Genomic DNA, 27,875 nt, shown 5'->3' with positions numbered 1-27,875 from the left:
CTAGCCGTGGTGATAGTGTTTTTTGTGGTTTGATCGGTGGTTTACGACCTGCAGCCCTGCTGACAAACATACTGAGCCCCTCAGCCTCTGTCCCCGTCTTCTGCTGCTCCTCTCGGTATCACTCATCCTCTGGAGCCGCTCGTTGCTGCAAGAGTATCTCCGGGCTCATTAGGTAGAGCAAACTCTGCCCTCCTCTGCTCTGCCACCCGGCCTGTTTGCTCTGACAGAGAGGAAACTGTGAATTTGTGTGATTCGTGTGTCTTTTTGATTGTTGTGTTAACAAAATGTTAACTTGTGTGCCATGAAAAAGTAGTTAAATTCAAAATTAAGAGGTTAAATTCGATCTTTTTTCGCTAGGTTATTAAAATGTATCAATAATTATCAATATGGCTGATAAGAATCTCCTTCCCCTAGGGTGCTTTGGTAATATAGAGTGTCAGAGTCTTTTGTACAAGCCATTTCGGTGTCTGAGCACAATAAATAATGCCTAATTCTGCATCAATAGTGACTTCTTTTAACGGTGCAATATGTCAGACTTACACATTCATCCTCCAAATTAATTTAGGGCAAAGGAACAGTTAACTGCTTCTAACTGTAGCTGCTAATGGGTGGTTAGCTCAGTTAGCCATGTAGCTATTGGTGTGGACTGGGAGCTCGGAGCAGTGGTGGAGTGTTGGTGTTTACATCGATTGCTAGCTGGTTAGCAGGATTTCTTTAGTAGATATCGCTGCATAAAGACATAGACGTCATAGCATCCAAAGGATTTTTCTTCTTCTTCACATTGTGCTGAAAGTTTTAGTTTTGAATGTTTTCATCAACAAAAAAAGATCTTACATTTTCCTTACATTGAGTTCAGGTTTTCTTGATTTTGTTGGCCCTTGGTTTTCTCCTTCACACCTTTCAATCCACAGGTGTGGAAAAGCAGTAAACTTTAAAGTTGGAAAAGACTTTTGTAGGTTTGAGAGTATCCATCTTTACAAGCTTTACCTGACACTCCCATCAGTTTAAATTCCCGATTTTGTGTTCAACAATGATCCATGTCATATATGGTCAGTGGGGTTGGAATTGGTTATCAGTTGATCATGCAGCTCTAATATTGATGTGTCCTTCTCGGGGCAGGAAGGCTCAGGGCTCGACAAGTTTCCCGTGGACCAGTATCAAAATTCATGCCACCTGTTCTGGATCCTGGAGACGCTCCTCGAGAAGTCAAAGGTACCGTGCAGGGTGGAGGTTGGGTCGGAGGAGACGGGCTTCCTGAGCCACTTGGAACAGCGTGTCTTCCAATTGTCAAATGAGTTTCCCTTGTTTTCCATCTATATGTGGAGAATAGGAGGTCTCCTCACCTCCTCGGACAGAAAAGATCCTCCAGATGCAAGAGACAAGTAGACAAACACTTTTTACCAGCATCTGTAGAAGCCTGCACTGTGGCAGGGCGCTAAAAAGGAGTAGAAAGACTATGTCAAATTCGCAAGGACCATAATCTCCAAAACTAGTTAGAAGTTAAGTTTGGCATTTAAATATTTTTCTTATATTTAATGACTCCGTCAAAAACACCAAAACCAACAATAAAGCAATCTTGGCAATCATATCATCTGAAAGCTCTTATCACATTAAATGCAAAATAATGTAAAACCTTGAAAGTCATTAAAAGCTCCATGCACAGTAGTTCATTTTAATGCAGTAACACACACGCTGTTCTGCTGCCACAAATACTCACTAGAGCACCAAATCAGATTAATCCTTTTGTTGAAAATGGTCTCCTATAGGAACTATTTCCTCCTGTTAAACAACATTGTGCCTTTATTTTTTTCCTTAAAACTTTGTGTCATTTTTTAGTCACACAGTGTAGCGAGACGGACTAGCTTGTTGTTGGTGTTGGTCTTTTTTTGTTGACTTAAAGAGAAATACGGTGGCTGAATGTGTTCGTTTAACTGGCAAATTTTGAAAAACAGACTATTTGACTTGAAATCTTGTCAATAAATTAATCTGAAAACCTCTAAAAAGAATCAGAAAACCATACAAAATTATATAAACTTTGAAAGTCATTGAAAACTCCTTGAAGTTGCATGGTAGTTTATTTTGACTCACACACACCATCCTCTTGCCACAAATACTTTTTAAGTGAAACTATATATTTTGAGCCACAAATTAAGTAAATTACCCTTCTTGTCCTTAAAAAATAAAGGTAGTAACATAATAAAACCTAAAGCAATTCTGTCAAACTATGGAGCCCAGGACTTTCTTCCCTGTATAAGTGTTTATTTATTGCTTTTTTTAGAGGTTGTCTACACAAAACACAGAACACATTAAATGATGATTTTAATCTTGGATTGAGTGGATTTTATGTTAGCAGTAACTCCCATCAGGAGGGAATACTATCAGTAAAAACTGTGGAAAATGTTTCTTCTTCAGGCTATTTTGTTTTAATTTGCTCATTCTGTTAAGTGTTATGAAATGCATAATTGCACAACTGAGTAGGAAAAATAGATTCAGACATTTTTTATCATCAAGTGTGTCTGTAATTAAGTAATTAGACACTTTCATGTTTGCAGTGTTTCACAACTGGCCAAAAATGCCCAAATGTTGATCCTTTAAAGGCCACAAAATTACCGAAAATTGTTGTGAAGTACTTATGGTTTGGATTCCTCCTTGATATTCTGTCAGTGATTTCTTGTAGCATTATTCTTCACACCAGACATTAGAGGCTATGGTATTGAATAGGTAGTAGATGTCTGTTCTCTGTTTCCTGCAGGGGTTCAGTGCAGGTCTTAAAACACTACAGAAGTGTTACAAAAAGGACCTGGATCAGTATCGGCTTGCTAACAGTTGGGGAACTGGTAATGAACTTCAAAGAATAATGTGTTGAAACAGTTTTGATTCCTGAGTCATTTGAAACACAGTATGTGTCATTTTCTGCCAGTTTTAGGACGCATAGTAAAGAGCAACCTTCATCTTGATATTGTAATTTGTAAAGAAAAATGCAAACAGAATCAACCAAACTTTATACAGCAAAGAAACATAGGATCTGATGAACTGAGAAAGCTCAATCTTGAGTCAAACACATAAATAAAACATAATAATCAATTAAATCCAGGGATTAAACACTGTTAATATTGAAATATGCTAAAGTATTAAAATACATACAGTCCAGTTGGGTCAAAAAGTCTGAGACCACCTGTCAGAGCACCTTCATCTAGCACCCGCCCAACTCCACCCTCTCCACCACAAACGATGACCACAATAAATGCACGGGAATCACAGGATATCCCAGCACCCAGTACAACCCAACCCCACTCCACTCCAACAACAGCATGCAAAACCCAATGACTCATATTGACCCAGCGTGACTCAGCATGACCCGCAGAGCCTCAAGAAGAATCCAGCGATGCCACAGAAAGCCCGGCCCTCCCAGTTCTCATGCACCCTTGCAAATGCCAAGACAACTGCAGTAATAGGAATCCCAATAAATAAAGACAACAGAAAAGTAATCAGAGTAGAAAACAACACTATAACACATCATTTCCATTACAACTACAGCTGAACCTGAGGTTATTATGCCTACACAACATATTCATTGCCAAAAGTAAAGTAAGTAAGTAAACTATAAGAACATATTGTTCTGATCACAGAATTTACTGTTCACCACATTGTGTGTTTTTTTTTTTTTACATTTTAAGCTAACAAAGTATAATAAAGACATAAAATAGTGTTTCATTTTATCATCATCATGAAATTTGTGCAATTTTACAGTAAAATCTACTGCGTCTTAAATGTAGAAAACAGTGGGTTAGATTGTGTTATGTGTGTTATTCTTGATGAATAGTCTTGTCTTGGATCTCCATTGTATATAAAAAAAATGTGGATTTGTTCGCTATTTGCATTGGCTTTACCAATAATTCATCACACTTCATCAGATCTTCTTAAACGTGGATGATCAAATTCCTAGTGGTCTTGTAGTCTGAGTCCTAACTGGTCCAGCTGGAGTTTAATTAGGTCAGCATAGTCATGTTGAAAAAAACTAATTTTAACACATTTCTGACGATTGTTCCTTGAGTAACTTTGAGGAGACGTTTCTCCTTATTTTGAGATGAAAAGGCGCCACATGCTTCTTTAAGTGTAAGTCAGAAAACACAGGACTTGAAGTATTTGCCTTGACTGTATCCCATAGAAAACCAGTGATTTGGCTTGATTTTTTCACGTTCATCTCTGCACCCCATTATCACTTTCAGGTTCAAAATCAGGAATCATAGTGTGCAATCAGCCCTTTTACTGTTCTTTGTTAGGTTTACCCCTTTCATCAACACAGGTGTGTGACATATAGAGAGTCTTAAACACAAAACGATTCTTCAGAGTAACAGTAAAAAGGCTTGTCCAATCAACGTCTGTTTATAAATGACACTAATTTCCATTTACAATTGTAACATCTTGCTACACAACTCGATCAGGCTTAATCTCTACAGTTTCTAGATCAGAATCTTCAGTTTGTTTGCTGCTCTCATAATATGCACACTGAATGCTTAATATCTTATTTTTTTGAAACTCAAAGAGGGGTGAATTCAACAATTATGCCCCAACTGCATTGGGAGAGCAAGCTGTGGGAAAGACACCTTCAATCTCAGGTACTTTTAGAGTCTGAGGCCTGTTCTCTCAGTGTTTCTGTCTTCCTCTGTCCCTTCTGTGGTGTACTGTCTGTCAACAAAGCTGTTCTTACTCCTCCAACTGTTGCTGTTCCTCAAACTGTGACCTTCTCCAGATTTGCTGGAATATTAACAAGTACAATGTGATCACAAAATTAAAGGACCTGCTCATCATGAAAATGTCAAACTCTCACAATTTTTGAAAAGAAAGTGAGAAATAATTCATGTCGTTGAAATGGTTGAAAAGATACAGATAGTAGTGTTCCTCGCTCATTTGCTAGGACTTCCCTTACGATCAGAGGGTGTAGAGGGATCGTGTGTGCAGCCTAAAGGGCTGCCAATCGGCATGATTAATATTAGATTTTCTGCCAAAATCACAGATAAGTTAAACCTGACCATCTCTTTTATGTTGTTACTTTGTTGTTTTGGGTTGATATGTCGAAGTTCCGATCTGATCTGCAGGATCTGGATTGGGGCGGATATGGACACTTTTTCGCTGATCGGAATCGGCAATTTTGAACGTGGACCCAAGCCCAATTTTATTTATTTTTTTATTTATTTTAATTTTTTTACATCAGAGCACAATTTGTGACAGAATGCAGACGTGCGTGTTACTTTACTCTGGCAAACCTGTGGATAAAATGTCCACAGAATCGAATAACTTAAATTAGATAGTGAAAGCAGTCCTGCAGCGACATGTAACATCAGCAATACGACCGTTTTGCAGAGCGGTAACGAAAGAGCTACATTTAATACTACACATTTGATACGGCAAATAAAAAACAAACACTCAAGGAATTCAACAAGTTTACTCAAGCAATACTGGCAAAGACACCAAAGCAACAAACACTTGCGGATACTCTCCCTTAAACAAATATCCTTTAGACAGCAACATGGCCAAAAATATTACAGAGGAGATAACTGAATTGATCACTCTGGATAACCAGCTCATCTCCATGGTAGAGGATCTGGGTTTTCTTCATCAGCTGGAGTTTTTTAATTACTGGTAGGCCCTACCATCTCAGCATTACATCACATTGACTCCACTTTTGAGATACAACTCGCCGGTATGCGCATAGTTTGGTGGGTCTCATACAGCAGAGCATGTAAAACAGGCAATTGAGGAGATGCTGAACTCGTGTGAAATAGACAAGCAACAGGTCGATGTCATTTTACGTGACAACATAAAGAATATGAAAAAAGCAGTGGATGATATGGAGGTATCAAGCGTGGGCTGTGTCTCACACACACTTCAGCTGGCTGTACACGAGGGTCTGCTGTCACAGTGCAGCGTCACACACTCACCTGCTAATGTAAGGAAGATGGTAGGCCAAAGTTGCAATAGCATATGCAGAATAAGAAAGAGCCATATGAAAGTATAAACTTTGTTTCAACAAAATAAAAAATCTATTTAGGAACAGCTTGGATGCAGGTATTTTTTTTCTTAAAGGTCCCATATTATGAAAAACTGACTTTTTGGGGTGTTATTTTCGGTCTATGGTGCTGCCACATGCATATAACCTTTGAAAAAAGACCATCCGTGCATTTTTGAGTGAGATACAGGTCTCTCACAGTGTCTCCCTGCAGTTTCCAGATTAGCGAGTCAAATTCGGATCGGTTACCGACGTCGTTGACCGAAACATTTGAATATTCCCACCCACTACCCCCTCCAATCACAGCATACATACCATTTTGAGACTGACTGTTTCTCCAACCTCGCTCAGTACAAGGCAGGATTAGTCAGGAGACTTTTTCTAAACGGTGGGGCACTTCCAGCTTTGCTTTGAATACCTGCAGATGAGGGACATGTAAGTATACAAATAATTAGTTGTGTGTTTCTTCTTTAGATTAGGGTGAACTCATGCGTGATGTAGTGTGTGTTTTGCCATTGAGAACACGATAAGGCTAGCAGCTAATCGCTAGCTTCTCTGACCACGCCACAAGTTAGTGCTACTGTAGAATCATTCTGTGTAGTATGTTTCTGATCTTAAAAATTATTTAATGCATGTCCTAAGGAAATGGCAGAATGTCCAAATATTTAGCTGTGTTTAATTTGCAATTTTACACGAACGAATCAAGCAGTGTCACATTGTACAAGCTAACGCTAACCGCTAGCTTCCAAGCTAATGCTAACCGCTAACTTCTAGTTAGCAATCAGCATGGCCTCCACATGCAAACCCAGAGACCCGGTTGGTCAAGCAGTACATACACACACCCTCTGCCGGGTCTAAGTTTTCGGGATTTTGTGAAATAATGCATTTGGAAATGTTTTCTAAACTGGAATATATTAGCATAGCCCAGGGCACAACGAGTGTATGATTGACTGCTACGTCACAGTACAATTTACGCTCCAAGCCAACCATTCTGTGTAATAAGTTGATGTCACTTCTCTTTTTTTATTTAGGCCAGTACATCATTACAGTTACCTGCTAGCACTACAAGAGATACTGTCTGCCAGACTGAGCCACCTCAAAGATGCAGTGTTAGCACACAACTCTCTTCTAGGACTCTTCATTCACATTACAAAAGTGAAGGGTTGTAGTGTTCTATGACGGCCAGTAAGTCCTTAAAACTTTCGTTAGTCTGTGCAGTAACATAAAAGCAATGTCGAGGTAACAAATTTCACTACTAACCACTGAGAAACATCCATGTTCATTCTTGGCTGCTTTGTTCTTGAGCCTCTTCTTGTTCTGGGTCGGACTCCGGCTCGAACATGTACGGTTCCACCACAGTTTGTTGTCCGGCAGCCATTTCTCCCACAAACTCAGCCGTTGCCATGGTCACGCGATGCCGTCCTCATATCTTCCGCAAGGCAGGAAGAGGTGGACTGTGCAAAGACCGTCTTTGGGCGGTGCACGCAGTAGCTCATTAGCATTTGAAGGGAAGGGCACTCAATCCGTCCACCTAGAGCAGGGCTGTGAAACTGGTGTTTCAAGAACCCTGCTGTGCTCAATCCTTTGGCTTTTTTTGACCAAAGCATGCTACTAACATTCCATTTAGACATCAAGGAACCAGGAAATGAGCATAATATGGGACCTTTAATGCAGGAAAATATTAGTTAAGGCTATGTATTTAATTGGGACCCGGTATTGGCATTTACTAATTACTAAACGACTCGGATTGGGATCGGGGTTAAAAAAAACCTCATCGAGACATCCCTAGTCAAAAGGTTGTGTTATTTAGGTGTATGTTAAAATACCTGTTTCGGTTGCAACGTCACTGATAGTGATGATCTGACATAAACATATCATGTGACTAGTTTGCAGAAACATTACCTGCTAACATTATATCATGAAGACTGGGCTGAAGACACTCCCTGCTGCTCATCAAGCTTACTGCTGTGAGCTTACCATAGTGATTAAAGTTTGATCAGATAAGCCAATAAATATTTTTATCAACTTTTCTTTGGCATCAGAATTGTTGGCATCAGAAGAGACTATTTAGAGAAATCAGAGGGAGGAAATCAATGAGGGGACATTAAAGGATTTGAAAAGTGAGGTGGACTCTTCCCATCATCCCCAGTGGAAACTATGCCTTGGTTTGTACAAACACGGATGCTACAGCAGCCCTCTGCTAATGGACTCTCTGTCTGCATCTGTTCCCTGATGTTCTGAGCTTGTTAGCCTTTCATCGTCCCCTTGTCTCATCAAGAAACCAAGTGCCTCCATTTGCAGTGATGTTCAATTCCCTGCTGCTTATTTGGTGCCTGCAATAATGGCCCAGGCATGAGCGCAGCTAAATAAGTTTCCTGGTACGTCACAAATTACCAAAGGCTCACGGGCCCCGGCTGCGCTGATAGCCATCACTCCTATTGTGTCTGCTTTGGGTTTCTGCCCGTCTCTGTCTGTGATCTGCTCATCTTTCATATCCTGTTGAGAGCAAGGCAGGGATAGGCCGCGCTTTAAAAAATAAAATGGACTGTTCCTACGTGCACTGATGGTTAATGTGCCTCTGCAGTGAAGTGAATCCGTCTCATCATGCGGGGGATTGACAGGAACAGACATGGCGGAGTGTCATCAGCCGAGAGGCCCAGCGAGAGCCTCAGTATACAGAATGTGAGGAAGCTGTTTCATCAGTAGAGGAGATTTATAAAAACCTGCCTGGTAATACAATAATAACAAGAGATGAACGAATACTGAAAGTCATCTTAATATTTTTCTTACTGCCAACAAAATCCATGAAAACGCCCAAATCAACATTCTATCTGACTAACAGGTATTGTCTGTGTATCCAAAACTGATTAAGCATCATGATCTTAATCTATACATCTGTGTAATCTAATTTTTATGTAACAGTGTCCCTCACTAGCATTTTTCACACAAAGATTTCAGAAGATTGCCACAACGAAGGCTCGCTTCTACACTGCCTTTGTTTGTTCACAGTGAACCAAGCAGCAGCAGCATAATGGAACAAGGCATGACAGTACACATCATAATGTTAATTTTAGCATGTGTTCCAACCTGTAAATCTAAAAATGTATCTGCCGACAGATTGTTATCATATAGATGGTGTTATGAAGTGTTGTGATTGAGATCCTGACCCAACTATGCATTATGGAAAGACTTTAGACTTTAGACTTTTATTTTATCCCACATCGGGGAAATTTACTTGTCACAATAGCAAGGTGGACAGACATATACAGATATACAATAAGTACAATACTAAAGAAATACTAAAAAAGATTTGAATAAGAGAGAAAAAATAAAGTAAAATAAATTAAAATAGAAATAAAATGTAGAACGGACAGGAAGCGAAATATGCATTATATACATATAGATAAAGTGCCGAAATTAAATACAGTATTTAAGAATAAACAGACTCAGTGTAGGGTCACAGAGAAGCGTTTGCTTCATATGACATCACATAATCACCGTCAGTAAATAGTGGACCATTCCTGGCTCTCACTCCCGGAGAGGGTAGCTGTTGTCCAGTTGTAGGGGGGAGTGGTTTCACTAAAAACATGGTTGGGAGGGATGACCGTCGCTGTGACTTTTCCTCATTAAATTTGGTGATTATTTTCAGCAACAACACAATAGTGGAAGATGACAAAGACATTTAAGTTAAGGTTTTTTGCTCGAAAACATTGCACATAATCACCACCAGTAAACAACAGGAGCTCTGGCTCTTGTTACCGGGGACAGACGTTGTTTGTGTGACAGAAATGTGACACTCAGTACGTTTACATGCACAGCTTAGTTGGATTACAGCCATAGTTCGACTATGCTACTCAATCAGACAACTGCAATTGTACGAGTATACATGCCGGTGAGAAAATTTAATTATTGGCTAAAGCATGTCATACCCCGGTACAATAGGTGGCGCTGTACCCATTTCAACTAGTGGTAATAGAGCCACCTCCAGCTGACCTCTTTACATCACCAGCAACAACAAACTCTGCCTCGATAATTACACAAACTAGATGCACAATGGCGCTCTTGCTTGCGGTTATTTCGGAGGAAAGACGCCGCTGCCGTCCTTTTACTTCGGGCTCACGGCCCCGGGAAAAAAATCTCGAGCCTGTGCAGAATCCAAAATCCGAATCCAATCTGATAGAACATATACATGGAGGAGTAATGCGACTATCAATCGAATAATCTAGGTATTTTAATCCAGCTATGAGAAATCCGATCCGGTCCAATTTTAGTCAGACTAAGGTGTATACATGCATCTTAAAAATCTGCATTGACACTTCCGCATTGGCTTCATTTATTGTCCCCAACAGGGACGTTGCCATTTTGGCATATCTGGACTATAAGTAGTGTTTTCAGGCAACATCTGGCTATATAACAATTAAAAAACAAAACTTTGAGAAAACATTTGTCAATGTATTTTGTAGTAAGTAGTTTTAGTAGAGAGAATTGAGCGTTCAGCAGTGCATTGTAGAGCTCGACCATGAAATACTGTAGCTATATTAAACAGCATGAAAATCTTGAACTAAGGCGAGAGAACATAAATCAGTGAGGCTGTGAAGTGGCTTAGGGTGCAAAGCCTGCAGAAACCGTGAGCAGATTGTGTAAATAATGCTTCTCTTAGGCTTATCCACACTCTCCCATCAGGAGCGGATGATTTATGAGCTCTCTGACTCCTTCAATCTGCACAACCTTGATTGATATGAAAATTAATTTTCCATATGTTCAGTCACTGCTGTTATAGATCAAAGAATTTTTGATGTCTGGTTCTGAACAAAGTCCAGTGTTGTTGAGGTCACGTATGCATTTCAAAGTCATTTTATGTAGCAGCTTTTTGGAATAGGAATAGAAAGATTGTGTAATCCTCTGTGTATTTTTATGCCTGACAATGAAGGAGTTTGGCAGCCAAACAAATAGCAAAGGAGAGCTTTTACTTTAGTAAATGCTCCTCAGCGTATCATTTGTATGCAAATTTAACAAAAGAGCTGAAAAGTCAGACGACAAAATGAGCTGCATTGAGGTTGACAGAATATATTCACAGAATAGACGATGGAGAGAGATTTGTATTCTCAGCGTGAGGGCGAATTGATTCAAAGAAACATTCATCACAATCCTTTGAGCAAAAGAAGATGATTAAACCTCTCCGTGTTCCTGTGTTTTGAAGTAAAGGGAGGTTTAAAGTGAGTTTAAAGGGTAATATAAAGAGCTTTCCTTTTAACCGTACAGACTGGGTGTGTTTTGTTTTTTTTTGCCATCCGGGCTGATAAAGCTGACTTTTAAAGGCTTTCTGACCTTGATTGATATACAAACTAATTGAACTTTGATGCTCTTCCAGATGCTTGGTGTCTGATGTTTCAGATCACTGGCCTTTTTTGACAGCTGTTTCAGAAATCATCTTTAACAGCAGCTAATGATTTTATTACCAGAGAGCAATTAACATACCAAATTATACCCTCAAATAGATATTAAAACTGTTATGGAAAGGGCTTATTGAAATGAGAGGATACCAGATGAACTGAATCTGTTTGATTGGACAAAATCCAGTAAATATATTTTGTTGAACTGAAAGCTTGAACAAACCCGTCATGTATTACGGACGTCAAAGAAATGCGTTCAATAGGAAGCTTGATTTGATTTCACTTTTCATATTATACTATTTCCTCACAAAACTGCAAATGCAAACCCACAACATTAAAGTTAAAAGATAATTGCTTACTGTGTTGTATCTGTTTTCATTTCTGTGATATGAAACCTAAAGTGAGCTCAATCTAAGCGTATTTAGAAACAGGATGTGTTGCTGGTTTGGCACCAAATAGTAGATAATGCTGAGGTGCCCTTGAACAAAATGGCTCCAGTGGAGTAACTCAGTTTTAATGTTTGCACGGCAGTTTTTTAGGCAATGGAGGTGATAGTCATGTCGAGCTGAGCTGTGAGCAAGTGCAACCACTGAACCCATGCTGGCATAGTGGCTGTTTGTCCACTACAGTGCTCGCCAAGGTTAAAATAGCCGTTCTCCATGATGTGGTGGAGCAATGCTGGTTTGAAGCAAATCCAGTTACAGTAATGATTTCTGCTTGTACTATACCTGCCCGTAATACTTGGAAAAGATTTGCTGAGCAAATATTTCCAAATGTATCAATATCTTGTGTTTTTTTGTTTTTCAGACAGTTTTACCAGCGAACTCTGTGGCAAGAGCAGCATTACCTTGAAGGGGCAATCCCTAAAATATGGTTGTCCATGTTCTGTATTGCAGAGATGTCTACTGAAGTTAGCATATGAGATTGGCTACAGTTAGAAACCAAAATTATAATCACACATGATTTGAATAGTCATCAGACAATGTGTTTATAGTTATTTTTATTAGGGATGTCCCGATCAGGTTTTTTTTTTTTTTTACCCGATCCCAGTCAGTCATTTAATATTTAGTATCTGCCGTTACCGAGTTCCGTTCCAATTTACATGCTCTGCTGTACCCACGAAACTTGTGAGCATGTAGTACCGCACGTTGTAACTCAAAAGTGGAATCAATCTAGTGTGCAGTAAGGCATAGCCATAGCATAGGGCAAGCATCACAACTCCAAATGTCTGTCATGAAGCTAAAAGCAGTCACATCTGTTAAATCACCTCGTAGGTGGTCATGAACTTTGCTGTACATCTCCGATAAGGCTTTATCCGAAATGTAATGCCGAGATGGTAGGGCATACCTGCGATTCAAAAACTGGAGAAGACGGCGAAAACCCTGATCCTCGAAAACGGAGGTGGGCTGATTATCCAGAGCGATGAATTCAGTTACCTTCTATGTAATATTCTTGGCCATGTCACTGTCTCGAGGATATTTCTCTTTCCTTTTGAAAGTATCAACGAGTGATTGTTGCTTCTCTGCCTTTGCTTGTATTGCTTAAGTGAACTTGTTGTATTCTTTTGAGTGTTTGTTTTTTATGTGCCGTATCAAATTTGTAGTATTAAATGCAGCTCTTTTGTTACCCCCTTGTTGAACAGTTATATTGCAGATGCTCCATGTTGCTGCTGGGCTGCTTTCGCTTTCAAACTTGTTCTGTTACAAATTTTGCTCTGTTTACGACAGCTGACGTAAAAATCACCTGGCCTGGATCCACGTTCAACATTGCCGATCCCAATCAGTGAAACAATGTCCATATTGGCCCCAATCCTGATCCCGCAGATCAGCTCAGGACATCCCTAATCGTTATAGTTACTGTAATTGGTGTGCTTGGTCCCTGCTTAGATTGTTATGAGCCTCACTTCAGGAGTTTTTAAGTTTGGGGAATCACAAAAATCTAATTTAAAAACAACAGATCATGAGAAAATAGCACAGCAAAAACTTCCTATCAGGATTATATCTCAGACTTGAAAAGTTTCCTTAATAGGTGCCACAAAAATGAAATACGATTAATGGCTTGTCATTAACCTCAGGCATGGAGACATATGTTGTTTTTTTCCCATAGTGGTAAAAATAATTGTTTTGAGCTGGAAGCATCTCATAAATCTGTTCCCTTTCCCAGGAGGACTTTTGGTTCTTAAAGTTAAACCAACTCACTACAGAGCAGTTGACGTTTCCTACAGTCACTTTCCTCTGCAACTTTTTCATCGTCCCCTAAATAATCTGCTGTCATCCAGTTTCAGTACAAACAGCCCGTCTCATCCACCTGCTCACTCTATGAGCACGAAGTCAGGCTGATGAATGTAATCTGGTTTAGCAAGTTGTAAATTGAGGAGGACTTCCGCTCGTTCATCTTAATTTTACAGGTTTTGGCATCGCTGGGAGACGATGGCATTACTTTCCCTTCAGCCATGTTCAGATGACGCATTACTTATCAGTGTTTCATTTGAAATACGCAGAGGAGGAAGAGACGGCATCAATGAATCGCAAAGTAAAATCAGGGTTGTGTCAGTTTCTGGTCCTCTTGTTAATCTGTAGGTGGCCTGATGATGAAAGAAGTCACGTTAAAGTGAAAGGTTTGCTGACAACCATCAATGGATTACTGTGATACTGAAGAAAACTTAAAAACTAGATTTTTCTCAGGCAAGTCCTGCACATGCACTTTGTTGGGGATTTCTAAGCAGATTTATGGAGCTTCACAGCAAAGCATGTTTGCAGCATTCTCCTGAACAACTGAAGTAGTTGGGAAGCTCATCCGCTGTAATCCAGGTCCCCAGAAACCCAGAGATCCAAAATTGAGTTGAAAAGATGTTGTTTATACCCACTAACAGCTCTCATGGATTAACGCAAATTGTGAACTGAAAACAGAAAATCTGATTTTTATCAACACGTCAAACATCGCATGCGATTAAAAACAGCTAGATTTTCTTGTAAAATCTTCGCGTCAAAAAGGGAAAAAGAGAGAAGTTCATCTAACTGACTAAAGCTCTGTGCTACTAACTCAAGCCTTCTTGGTTAGACAGTTCAATAAATGGGTGATTTAGTCTTTAATTCAGACTGATTGGACAGCCAGCGCCCGTCCTCCAGGGCTTCCCGTTGGCTGCCTCTTTGGTTCAGCATTTCCAGAGGCTGATTGTGACCGTCACTACCAGGTGCTCTGTGCTTCTCATTAAAGGCATTCATGTGTCAAGAACACAAGCAGTAATGGGTGCACGTTGCCAAAAACGCAACCAGCAGGGAGCGCACACTTTTGATGACAGTCTCACAGCAGCAGCTGAGATTCATGTTGGTTAAATAGCCTCCCCTAGCCAGTCACATCATCCCCGACCTGGATGTTTTCAAGTGAGACCTGCTTATTAAAAATGTTCATCACGTCTCGGTTCTTCTGTGCACCTGAACCTAATTCTTGCCTAGATGAACAGACCCTGAGCTTCGCTTTCATTCAGGTTGGAATTATCTCTAATGAGATCGACCACAAACATTTTCCCAGCGTTTCAATAACTGATGGTCAGTTCAGTGCCACATTATTTCTCTGTCCTCGTTGTCTTTCCACCATTTTCTCCTCTGCTTAACAAACTCCTAATGGTGTGCTCAGACCAAACGTGAAGAAAATATCTGGTGTGTCGGCCAGACGTCAAACAAACAACTTTGAAAATGCTTGTTCCCTGAATGGAGTTTGGATCGCTCAGGGCTATGCTGTGCTTAGACGTGACTTACCAGGTAGTCCGACTTCACTTTCCTCCACGCCAGCTCTTCTTTTGTCCTGTCTCTGTATGAGTAGATGTGTTATGGTACAGCTCTGGGTGTTAGCAGACGTGATTATTTAGCTCTTCTCCGGTGCTGTTCATGAATGTCTGGATATCAACAACATCAACATCATGATGTCAGCATGGATGACAGTATCATGTGAAATCATTGCTTGAGTTTTTTCAACTCATTCGCACCACCCAGCACGAATAAGCGCAAATTTGTGTCCATTTGCGTCTTTTCACTGACTTTGTAATCTAGATGTGCGAATAAGAGTTTTTAAAGTCATGCTCCCTGCTACTAACCAAGGTAAGATGCCTTGTGAATAAGAATAAATAATACATTTCCAGGGGAAAAAAATTAGACCACATGATGATGATGAACTTCATCACCAGGAGCAACTTTAAGTATTAGGAAGCTTTATGAATAATAAACTTTATTAACACAAGGAAGCCAAGTTTGAGGTGAGTTAAAACAAGAAGGTAGAACAGAAAATTTAAAAACACAAGTAAAAGGAGTGGAAGTGATATAATGAGGCAAAGAAAGAACAGAAAGAAAAAAATAATACAAAGTCATGTAAAGATAGAAATGATTTAAAGAATAAAATCAATTAAGCATGACAAGAACGACATACGCATGGCCCCAGAGACGCAGGTGAACGTAAAAGTGAGTTTTCCGTTTGGTCTTACATTAACATGCAGGTGTTAGCTGGTACTGATCTGTTACTGTTACTTTGCTCAACTTTTAACTTAATAATGATAATGATGTACAGATACCCATAGGAATCGAGCATCGTCGACGAATATCTAATGATCTTGCTTGTCGTTATAAAAGACAAAATATTCATGGTACATTTGCGAGGTTTCTCATCTGTGCAATTTTATATTCAGTTGCCTGCACACCGCTAATACATGTGCACATGACTGAAAAGTGACAATAGATTAGCTGTCAGATGCTCTTAGCTTCCCCAGTGCTCCTAGGGAGCTCTGTTTTCTTTCCTTTGATGGAAAGTTACTTTCATCAGCTTGAGATCAGTCAACAAAATAACCTCTGCTGTGATTTGTTATTTTTCCTAATATAGCTGAGCATGTCAGTTCAGTTCAAGTTCAGTTTTAATTCATCAGGGGTGATTCTGTCCTCTGCTTTGTTGGTGACCCCGGTGGGAATTCCTCAGTAACACAAGAGAGCAAAGTGAACGGTGGGGGCTCTCATTTTCTTCTGTTACTGGTTGGTTTGATCTCACTTCTGTCAGACTCCTCTTAATTCACTCGAGAGTGAAATTTTCATTAGTTCCCTCTCTCCATGCAGCCCTCTGAAATATTCAACAAATAAGAGCTGAGCCCTGGCTCTGATAGGAGCTGTGCTCTCTTCAGATTGTCTCTGATGTCATCGCCTGGAATGCAGCTGAGCCCGCTTACCTCCATACAATCACTGAGAATTGACCCTCTTAATATCTTTGTCATTCTTTATTGATCCCTCTGAGCCAGACAGGAAGGGCAGCCAGACAGAGCTGCACTTTGTGAAGCTGTAAATTCAGCAGCTTGTTGAGGAAACTGCAGAAGGCTCAAGTTCAAGATGATCAACAAGATGATAAAAATCTTGACCATCACAGCAAGCAGTGTGTCAATCAATATCTGTCAAAACATGCTTTACACTGAACCCTAGGTGCTTTATAGCTCTCTGAAAGAGAACTGGCTCAGTGCCTCGAATATTAATCAACCAAATAATCTGATTGAGTGCTGTGAATGACAGCCAACGAACTGCCTTGGTTTAAGACATTTACATTCTCGCTTCAAATGTCTGACATGTGGACTGAAAAGATGTTATATAATGTAAGTGCGTATATATACACAAACATTTTCTGTTCTCATTTACCCTGTTTCTACCAAGTTGGCTCAAGTGCTGGTTCAGACCAAGTACCCAGATCTCATCCAAGAAAATTGGTTCCAAAGTGGCACAAACTTTTTGCTGGTCTTGAACAAAGAACCGCTTACGTCAGGAGCTGGGGGCAGTGTTATTACGACCAAGGACCAACTAAAACTGTAGATAATTTTTAATAAGCAGAGAAAATGTAGCGTGTTCTGATTTATCCATGGGAGAACAAACTAAAGATTTTCACTGCAGATGTCAAATTGAAGCAACAGTGGTCTGAGGACCAGTCATGTTTGGATGCCAATGTAGGCATGCAAGAGTGGATGTAGTCCGCCATAGTTGTTCCTAACAATATTGGGAAACTTATTCAGTGACTGAATGACATGACTCTAACAGGCTGGACACACTGGATGCGTGTGCAGCGCTTCTGCGTGGCATTACATTGCGCTTTTCATTTTGGTATCCATGTTAACAGGTTAGAGCAGCCACACTAGAATCATGAGTCGTGCTTCTTACGCGCATGTCGAGCAAAACTGCTGAGTTGCGTCTTCTAGAATTTCGGAGTCTTGCCTATTTTTACCACGTCACGGGCAAGACTCTTGTCAAAAACAGAGCTAACCCCCTAACCCTAACCTGTAGACAGTCATATGAACATCATACCAGTGTTTCGCTATAGTTTTAATGTCTCTAGATAGATATATTATTTTATTAATCCCTAAAGGGAAATTAGGTTATTATAGCAGTGAGTACATTCAAGTACAAATACAATCAAAATACAAGGGCAGATATAGAAACAATAAAGTACTATATACAATGTAGAAAAACAATTATATACTATATAGAATAAAATGCTGAAGTAGCTATAAATAAAATAGTGAGTTACGATGTGTAGAATATGGCACAGACAGGAAGAGAGTATACAACAGGTGAGGGGACATTTTTTTTCCCTGTGCATTCTCTTTTTTTCTCTCACTCCCCCCTTCTCTTTCCTCCTCCTGCTTTCTCGCTCTTTCATCAAGGGTAAAGGAAAACCACCTCATCGTATTTATTGTTAATTATCAAAGTCGAACTCCATGTAAGCCGGGCTGCCTTAGCAACGCTGGCTGTGTGGACTCAAAGACACAAGTGAGCAGCAGCAGCAGCTCAGCAACAGCGCAGTACACAAGCATCCTGTGTGGCCAGCCTGTAAATTGCAGCAGCAGTGGTTTCGAGGACCAGTCATGTTTGGATGCCAGTGTGTTCATGAAAAGCCAGGAGCAACATTTGTTAAGAGTGGATGTAGTCTGCCATAGTTGTTCCTAATGATGCTGGGAAATTAGAGAAGTATACAGTGACTCAATTACGTGACTCTAACATGGCTGTCGTGCTCGTAGAAAAGGAAACCAGTTAGTTCTTGAAAGTTTGAAAGGTTGAACCAGCCCAGAACCAGCATGTGGTTCAGCTTGGTCGAAAGGGGTTATTAATTGGTGTAACTGATGGTTCAGGCACACATGACAAAAAAATCAAAGGAACCCAAAGTGACAAAGCCTCCTGCAGGAGGCTAATTAGACTAATTGTGTGTTGCTATGTACAGAAATAGTCTCATTTCAACAGTTCAACAGTTTTAAGCAGAAGAAATTTACAACTGACAACCTACCTAAGATTAAAAATGTGTCTTGTTTCTTTTCCTGTTCTTCTGAATATGTCACATTTCTTTTTCAATTATGAAAACTAAGACAAAAGGGCATTGTTTTTTTGTTATTCAAAGCTTTACAGGTCAGACATAGGGAATTTAAAGGTCTGGCCCTGTAGCACTTCACTTTTCATCAAATCTGGCCCTTCTGATAGACCTGCTGTAACGCTCATTAGTGGGTCACCTTATCAATGCTTAAAAACCCCCAATGTTAACTTAAAGCATGTAATATTCAGTCTGTTTCTACAAAGTCAACTTTTCAAAGCTGCCAGAGTTTCATCTGGTAGCTGCTTTAAATGAACACCCGCAAAAAATACACATTATTATTATTATTGTTCCAGTCATTCTGCAGCCTGCTGATAAAATAAATGAGTCTATATGCTTTTAGATATTTTCACACTTTTATGCAGCTTGAAGTAATTCCTGAACATAACTCTGCAGAAGTAAATTTTCTAGTCTTGTGCACATGAAGATCCTCCACCGGCCTCAGCTTTTTCTGAAAAGCGAAACAATACAAATGTGAAGCGAGGGCCTCGTGTGAAGCTCAGTTAATCACTCCCTTTGGATTACTAATGAATCAGGAAATCCCTGGCAGACTGAATCTGCCTCGCAGGTTTAAATTACTTGTAGCTTCGCTGCCGAATGACTCACAGACACAAACGGCTCCTTGTAAATAATGTTAATATGTGAGCTTGTCGAACTTTTCTGCTCAGTAAGCAGCAACAGAAGATTAACATAAATCTTCCAGCTCGTACCTGCCGGGTGAAGAATGTTGGGATGGTTGTTCTGTCAATAGAAACACTGTTAGCATTGAGATTACGGCATCACATGATTTAGTGGCTTCAGGTGCTGAAACAGCTGCTGTTAAAAGTAAAAATGACAGACAAACAAAGGCTGTCCATTACAGATTGACATGCTCATGTTATGTATTAATACATATTTAACATGTCACACACTTGTATCCTCACATTTCTACTTTATTGATTATCCCAATTGTTGAGTCATATTCAGTTAATCAACTAATTGGTGGAACCTTGGTCACACTTTTCACTGTGTCAGATCAACAGCTATAAGGTTGAAGGTTTACTGATATTTTTTATATTTTTACATACTTACTTCAGTCTTTCCCTGGGATTTTTAGTGTTTTTAGCAGTTCTTGTAAAAAGTTGATCCAGCGCACAACAATAATGGGAAATTTGAAGTCATTATCCACTGTGTCTAAGACATCTGCATGGATGCATTAATGACATTTAGAGAAAGAAAGCATTTAGGTTTCAGTGCATACAGTATTCTTAAACAACCAGGCAACCGTTTTACATTTACATTTTAGGTCATTTAATAGTCGCTTTTGTTCAAAGCGACTTACAGAAATTCATACATTCATACACTGATGGCGGTGGCTGCACATCAGGAGCAGTTTGGGGTTCAGCATCTTGATCAAGGACACTTTGACGTGTGTAGAGGGGAATTGAACCAGCGACCTTCCAATAACAAGACACTGGCTCTACTGAAATAATCTGATATTTAATGTTCTACAGTATTGAAAGTACAACTAAAAAGACAATGATATAGTATATGTGCATATAGAAGCTGAATATACCGTAGACTATGAGCAGAGGGATCATCGGCCTATTATTGGATCCCATATTCAGTATTTTTCTTGTTTTGTTTTTTTATTTGATTGACGGTTACATGAATAGATTTAAATGTAAAATGTAAAAAAAAAAGATAATTTGTAGTAGTAGTAGTGAAATACTCTTCTCTCTTTGACTCTTGATATTTTTATTGTCAATTCTCTACTTCTCCTTGAAAACAAATTTGATTCCATAACGTGTCTACTTTCAGACGAGTCGAAGGAAAACGTCCAAATCACAGAAAAGTGTTTATTTGAATTCAGATTTATTTTCCCAGAATCATTAATGCAAATTGGTTCTGAATTAATTAGATATCCTCATGTGCATAATTACCCCTAAAATATCAGAAAATGTGTAATACAATAAAACCATTTGTCTTAAGAAAAAGTTATCTTCGTAACAAAAGCACACGTGCTTAACATCCAGCGTCAGTATCTGTCAGAAAACTGCTTGACACCTCAGACAAAGGCTGGCTGATTATTGGCTCCTTAATCTCCTCAGGTGAGCTCTGAAACAGCCTCTCTCCTGCAGTGACCTCGGTCAGCAGTGACTCAGATGGCCTTAGTCAGGTGAGGATTATTGTTTTTTCTCCGGCTGCTTGTTTGACCTTTATTTTCTCTGAGCAGTTTTGCTGAGCAGGTCTGTTATTCCTCTAAGTGTCAAAGCAGCAAACACAGTCCCAGCACAGGGCCGGACACTGAGCAGCAATTCAGTTCAGGATTAAGTGGCTTTTCTTTTGAATGGGAACACCTTGTCTACAGGTCCACGGGTTGATAAAAACTTGTTAAAGTGACCGCATGGAGTTTTCCCCACTGGTGCACCTGCAGAGGAATATTTAATGAGGTCCCATATTGTTTGTTTGTTATCCAATAAGGACATACATTTAAGAAGCATTTTATTTTGACTAGTCTGTCTTCTCTGGTCAGATGCTGATTACAGTTACTCGATGGATTCTTTTTTGCACCTGTTGCCTTGAATTTTCTTCACAGAATCTTTTTTTTATTTCAATTATAAGCATCAACCTGTTTAAAGATTGTTATATCTACGGTTTGTTAGCTAAAAGCTAAAAAAGAAAATCCTTTTTATATTTATACCCTAAAGATCTCCTAAAACAAATACAATGATGCTGTCATATCATCAAACAAGCATGGTCAGACTGCAGAGGTTATATAGCTCTGCAACATTTACTGTAGAGCTAATTTAATAATTGTATTTTGTTGTTATATTTACATGAATAAAGGTGAAAAAGAAATGTGACTTTGGACCATTTTTTAATAAGATTGTTGCATTATTTGGATTTATTCATACAAGAAAGTCAGGCCGTTGTTAATGAAAGCATCTGACCGACCCAACAATGCGGTGGCCCATCAGGATTTGTCCCAGTGTGCCAGATGGTCAGTCCACCCCTGTTTCTCATGGAACTATGAACTATGCTCAGTAGAGTGCATACTGCTGCTTTTGTACTCACTCATTGATAACAGCCACCTTAAAACATCACCCAGATCCATGTACACTACTCAAAATTAAAAAGTAGTGATATTTGGATAGTTTAAGTGTTTCACTTGATTGTTTATTCTATGACATATCTGCTTCCTCTGGAGCAAAACAAGGCTAGAGTTTCCCTTTAAATTTTGAACTGCCTGCAATTAAATTTAAGAGTTTTATCAGTGTTGATATGTAAAATGTCAATATCACATTTTCTTTAGCAAGTTTACTGAATGTAATCATCATAAATTGCATAAATGTGATTGAATAAATGAAAATACAGCTGCAGGAAAGCTTTTGTTAATGTGTTTGCACCACAGCAGCTCTGAACATAAACGGATGGAATCCTGTTTGGATTCAGTGTGAGTGATCGTCTCCGGCCTGACCACCACTGTACATCTCAGTGCTCCTCGCCAACTAAAGGAGGACGTGGACTTAACAATCAAAGTATAGCTTGTGGGAAAGAGGAATAAACAATGTATAATTAAAAGGATTTGCATGCTATTAGCATTCCCTGACTTTGTCTGCAGTGACCCTGGAGGCTGACGGAGCAACAACAATGTTCACAGATACATAAATTAGACTCTGAGAACCAAAACATATGCTTGAGAGAGCAGCACAAGAGTGTGTGTGAGAGCACTATGACACCGAGTGGAACTCTACAGAGGGGTCAGAGATCATCAAACCACTAAACGAGGTTGGCAACTGCACCAAAGCTCATTTGTTTGGTTTATAAACAGAGGACAACAGCGTATCTTTATTCTATTGTTTTTGGCATTTTTCTTTTACCGATGTGAAGCAATGAGGAAAATAAGACAGGAGAATTACATACTCAAGCTATGATTTTGATGACTACTTTAACCTTTAACTCAAGTACTTATTAAAAGATAAGTGTACTTTTAATTTGTCCTGAACAAGACATTTGACCCCCCCTTACCTGCTCCAGCGACCCAGCAGTCAGCACAAAATAACTGCATCTGCAGATGTGAACATCATTGGAACATGAAGCTGTTAAGATCCTCATCGTAGTTGCTGTAGTGTAGAGTGGTGTCAAAGACAACAGAGGTGATAACATGCATGTCAGTTCCACCCGGCCAGTAATCAGCCCACTGAAGCATGAAAGTAACCGTAGTAGAGTTACTTCCTCTGACATTTTTGCGGCGATGGGAATCAGAAGTTTGAAACAGATGATTGACCAAATTATACGTTGTTATGTGTCTGTGCGTCGAGGTCTTGACTTTAACAAACTCATATTCTGCATCGTCTAGTTAAAACACGTTCTGTGGTTCTGGAACACTGAACAAATGATTTCCTCGACAAGGTATTTGTCCTACACATTCTGTCTGACTGAGCATGTTGAAACCAATCAGTTTAACATCCACTTTGTATAATGTTGGTTTCAGTTTACACCATCATTTTGTTTGTTAAAATGGTCTCTGGTCAGATAAAATGAGTCATAATCTGGGATTCACAACGGGAGGAGCTTTTCCCAGCGACTAGAAACCTTTGGAGGACCGATTCGTTTTTCACTGCAGGGACCAGCATAGATTTAATTAGGAGAACCAAATATTGGACACAAAAATTGAGCTTGTTCAATCCATTGAGAATTGCTCTTCTGTTGCATAGAACTTTTCTTACTTCCTGGTTATTTGGCCCATTGAATATGCACAGTAGAGTTATTTTTAATCAGTTTCTCAGATTGAGTAAAGTGTTACAAATATACAACCTCTATGGAAGAGTCATCATTGATCTTGTTTGCAGTTTGAGGTGTCATGTCAACAGTTCTACAGGCATCTCGACAGAGGACCATGGTCTAAATTAAGTATTGGGGGTGACGTTTGCAATGCTGTACGTTGAAAATTCTTCCTCTTCAAATGTAATTGCAGCCAACATTTTTAGAAATCTGCACACCCAAGTTTTTGTTAACATCATTTATCTTTCCGCTCTGGAAAAATGCCGATTGATTCATTCTCTTCAGGCTCCTGGATCCAAATCAGCTTCAACCTCCAGGATGTATTTCAGCACATGGAGAAAAGTTTTCCACTAGTTTCTTGTAACTCAATATAACATACTGGCATGCTGCCAGAAACACTCACAGGAGCACAAAACTAATTGACTAATCTGCTGCTGAATAAACCCATTATCCTCCTATTTCGATAACATTGCTAAAAGATTACAGTGAGAAGCTGTTTAAGGACATTACCGGTCGTCTTTCCAAAAAATGAAACTATATATTTGAGTAGTTTTTTCAGACGTCTTCAGGTATAAACGGGCATGCCGCTAAGGGCCACAAACAGGAAGTGAGAAAGTATTGAGACACGGGCTTACATGTAGGTTGTTATTGGTTACCATAATTCTTCTTTTTTGTTAAAATAAAAATAATGAAATCGAAATGAATACCAGAAATAAGTCTGGCAACTAATAGAGGAAGACATTCAGAATCATAAAACAGGAGTAATTCTTTGTAAAAGACAAGTCTTTTTTCGTGTTTGAGTGTAAAAATCTTCAGTGTGAAGTCATGGTGGCAGGGTGGACCTGTTCGCTGATAAGCACGAGAAATAACTTCAGCCTCCGTTGCAGCCTGAGGCGAATTCCTCTCTCTACATTTGCGTCGTCTTTCAGCCGTTGTGCTCCATCAGTCTGGTCCCTCCAACAACCTGAAGTCAGATCCAATCAGATCAGAAATAACATAAGCATGTCCTGTAGCTTCCAGAGCTCTCCCACAGACATTAATAAATGCCAAACAACCCCCCAGATACTTTCCAGACAAACCTCCTTTTTTCAGATCAAACATTTTGCAAATCACCTCCATGATGATGATTAGTCTGTCCTCTCACCGTGGGTCTTTGGCTTTTGCTAGCTCATTACAGAATCTATCACACTTCCACATTTCTCTGTGTACGAGCTGTCAGCTAATTGAGCCGTTTGTACGGCTAGGCTTCTTTGTGAACTGGTCAACACCTCCCGTGCCGAAGGCCCATTAACACAAACATAGTCTGTCAGTGTTAGTCTGAAGCACACAAATCATCTCAGCTCCCTATGCATGTAAATATGAAGCGCTTTATGAGTAAGTCATCCATCAACCTCCATCGGTGTGGAGGGGAAACGTGATATCAGCTGCTTTCCATTAACTCATTGTTCATGTTGTAATGTCAGGTGGTAAAAATCTGACTCATTAGGCTTTTTAAAGGAACAGTGAGCAGTCCATTCGCCGCTGTGTTCCCATTTTAGCTTCACAGGAAATAAAGTTCAGGATTTAGTCAAAGGCCTTCAGGGACCAACCATGAATATATTGAGGGTAAATCTTGATACAGATTTGAAAGTGGAGCCCTGTGACACATTAAACCAAAAATGTTTGACTTACTGGGTGTTAAATGATCCGTATCTTCTGCGCATTTTCCGTCTTATTGTGCATCCCAAAGAGCATGTGCTAACTTCATGTTTAGCTCTGTGCTAATTTGAATGGGAATAAAAATAGTTTCATCTTGCAGCTTTTCTCGACTTTCCAAATGTTTCTGGGCCAAAGGGCTCCAATTCTGATTGTAAAACGAGTCATTTCACAGGGGTCCAAAAGAATGTACCCACCGTTTTATAGTCACTTCTTTCACAAAAGCCTTTTGGGCCAGGATGCATCGTGTGACGTTGTAATTACATGGCTAGGGATCATCCCAAGACATCATGAAATCTCAGTATTCACTATCATGATCATAACACATACTGGCCACATGGCACCATTTAGTGTTTTTTTTACCTCTAGTGATGTTCCTTATTTTCTTGTTTTGTTTACATCTTGTACATGCTAATGTGGGCGTCACAGAGCGCATTCCTGCAGGTGGTTTCATTAACCACTCTTTGAGGCAGCTGTGTTCTCCTCGTGCTGGGTGGCTGGTGTCCTCCGTGATACTTGGGTCCTTCCTTCTTTGGCTGCTTTAGATGTATAAGTCATTTTTCTTTCCTTCTCTGTTGTTTGTGGTCTCCCTTAGGCAGGAAGCCTGACCAAACTATGGCTCCTATGAAGATGCACTCGATGGCAGCCTGGCAGACACTGCTCAGGGTTTCTGTGGATATTTCCTGCCATGAAAAAAGGCAGAGAGAAGCAAACATGGATGCGAACAATGCAGGTTCACACATCCAGTTTAAGATTAAACATTGATGATTCCAATGATCAGTCAAGAATGAGTCAAATCTCCTTCCATTAGTTGATATTGCTGCACGTTTTCTTTTTCTTTATTTAAATGCTGAGGCAAACTAAATTTTACAATATACATCTGTGGGTGGAGGTCATGAACAAGTATATCATAATAATAGGATAAGTTATTATTTATCAAATGTAAGATAAAGACAGAAGAAAGAAAAAGCATGAACAATAAGCATGTGACAAAACAAAAACTTGATTTGACCCTGACATCATGGGAACAACTTCGTTTACCAGAAAACTGTGCAGTCAGTGAACATCAGCTGGATAATGTCTGCCAGCTGGTCTTTTTTTCTGGTAAGGTTATTTTCAGCATCCAAAAAATGATCACTGTGCACAACTGCATGCTTATGTGGGCTGCATCTAAGGCCCTTTCCGCTGGCACCTCATCAGGAGGGCGGGGACCACACACACTTATTGCAGTTTTGATATTTTTAAGTCTGTCAGAGGTTCCTATGTCTGGCTGCTCCGATCGACACATCAGTCAAACTCAGGAGCTAGCCCACCGCCTCCAGACTTCACCTCAATCTGCGGCTGCAGGGAAAGTTTCCTCACAGGGTTCTTCTTCTTGTTGTTCCTGTTCTTGTTCTTTGCCTCCTCCTCCTCATTCTCTCCTTCTCCTTCTTCTTCTTCTTCTCTTCCTTTCTTCCTCTTCTTCGCCTCCTCCTTCTTCACCTCCTTCTTTTTCAACTGGCAACAGGCGGTGGAAGCCATTGTTTTGTGTCATACTTTTCTGTATTCTTTTGTTTTCTTTATACTTTCCTTGGTGAGGGGAGTTTGAGTGGTCAGTGTTTCTTTCAGTTTTAAGTGTGCTTTCTTTTAAGCATTTGATCCTTTGTTTTTTCGCCGTGGTGGTGGCGATGGCCACTCGGCCAGAGAGCAGAGGGTGGAAGTGAGTTTACACTTCGTTATGGCATTGGTAGTGTGCTGGATGCCGATGCCTTTATGGAGGTTGTGCTGCTTGCTGTCGTCAAACAGGTAGGCTCCATCTGCACTGGAGAGAAGGTAGGCAGGGGTACAGAGAAGGCTGACTGGTGGTCAGCAGGAAGTCAGCGGGCCGGCTGAGGAGTCTGAAGGAGAGTGGGATGAAATGGAAATGTGAAATGGATCAATATTTTTTGGACAGAAGTTTCTCAGATCTGTGAGAAACGTGCGTGGGGGCAGGAGGGTGTCTTCAGGTGTTAGGGTAACTCCAAGAAAGAGGGTCAGGCTAGTTGAATGGGCTACAACTGTTGGGAGTTATCTTCACTGGAAGTGTGATGAATGTGTCTGGTATGTCACGGTATGATTTTGTTCCTCTCTCTGTTTTTCCTCTCCTCTTTTCTTATGGAGGTTTATAAGCTCGAGACACTAAATCTAAATGGCAAAAACAAAATTGTTAATGTTATTTTCTTGCAGGTAACACATACTGATGTGGATAATGCCATGGACTGGGGGCTGGAAGGGGTACTTACATCCTATGCCATGGTACCAATAGGAGTGCAGGGGCTGCAGTCTTATTTACGGCAGAGCTGGCGACTGGTGTGATTTCACAGAAGTTTGTAAAGGCAGGTTGTCTGTTAGTGAGGGCAACAATTCAGGGGCTGGTGTTTGTGTTTATGAATGTGTATGCACATAATACAAACGTACAAAGACTGATCTCCAGTTGAGCAGGACAACATCGTAGTGGAAGGGGGGGGATTTCACCTGTACTATTGATCCGCATCGAGACAGAAGGGGTGAAGAGCCACATGTGGGTTCAACCAGTGTATTGAGCAAGATTTTAAAAGATTATGATCAGGTGGATACATGGAGGGTGAAATAACCAGACAAGAGGGGCTTCACAT

The 27,875-nt window shown here is 40.0% G+C and overlaps 1 protein-coding gene across 3 annotated transcripts in view; it reads left to right on the top strand.

The window, feature by feature from the left end:
• Positions 1–25,888, top strand: part of mei4 (meiosis-specific, MEI4 homolog (S. cerevisiae)) — a 100,973-nt gene extending 75,085 nt beyond the window's left edge. For 2 of the 3 annotated variants that reach the window (XM_030404573.1, XM_030404574.1), the window contains exon 5: positions 1,120–2,400. In XM_030404573.1, coding sequence (XP_030260433.1) covers positions 1,120–1,386 — 267 coding nt within the window. In that variant the 3' untranslated portion in view covers positions 1,387–2,400. Of the gene's footprint in view, positions 1–1,119; positions 2,401–25,837 lie in introns of those variants that run through there. The other variant, XM_030404575.1, reaches the window with a different exon arrangement.
• The last annotated feature ends 1,987 nt before the right edge of the window (positions 25,889–27,875 follow it).

Source organism: Sparus aurata, chromosome 22 (assembly GCF_900880675.1).
Source record: "Sparus aurata chromosome 22, fSpaAur1.1, whole genome shotgun sequence".
Classification (NCBI taxonomy): Eukaryota; Metazoa; Chordata; class Actinopteri; order Spariformes; family Sparidae; genus Sparus; species Sparus aurata.
Note: the sequence above shows the minus strand (reverse complement) of the source record. Positions and strands in the feature narration are given on the sequence as shown.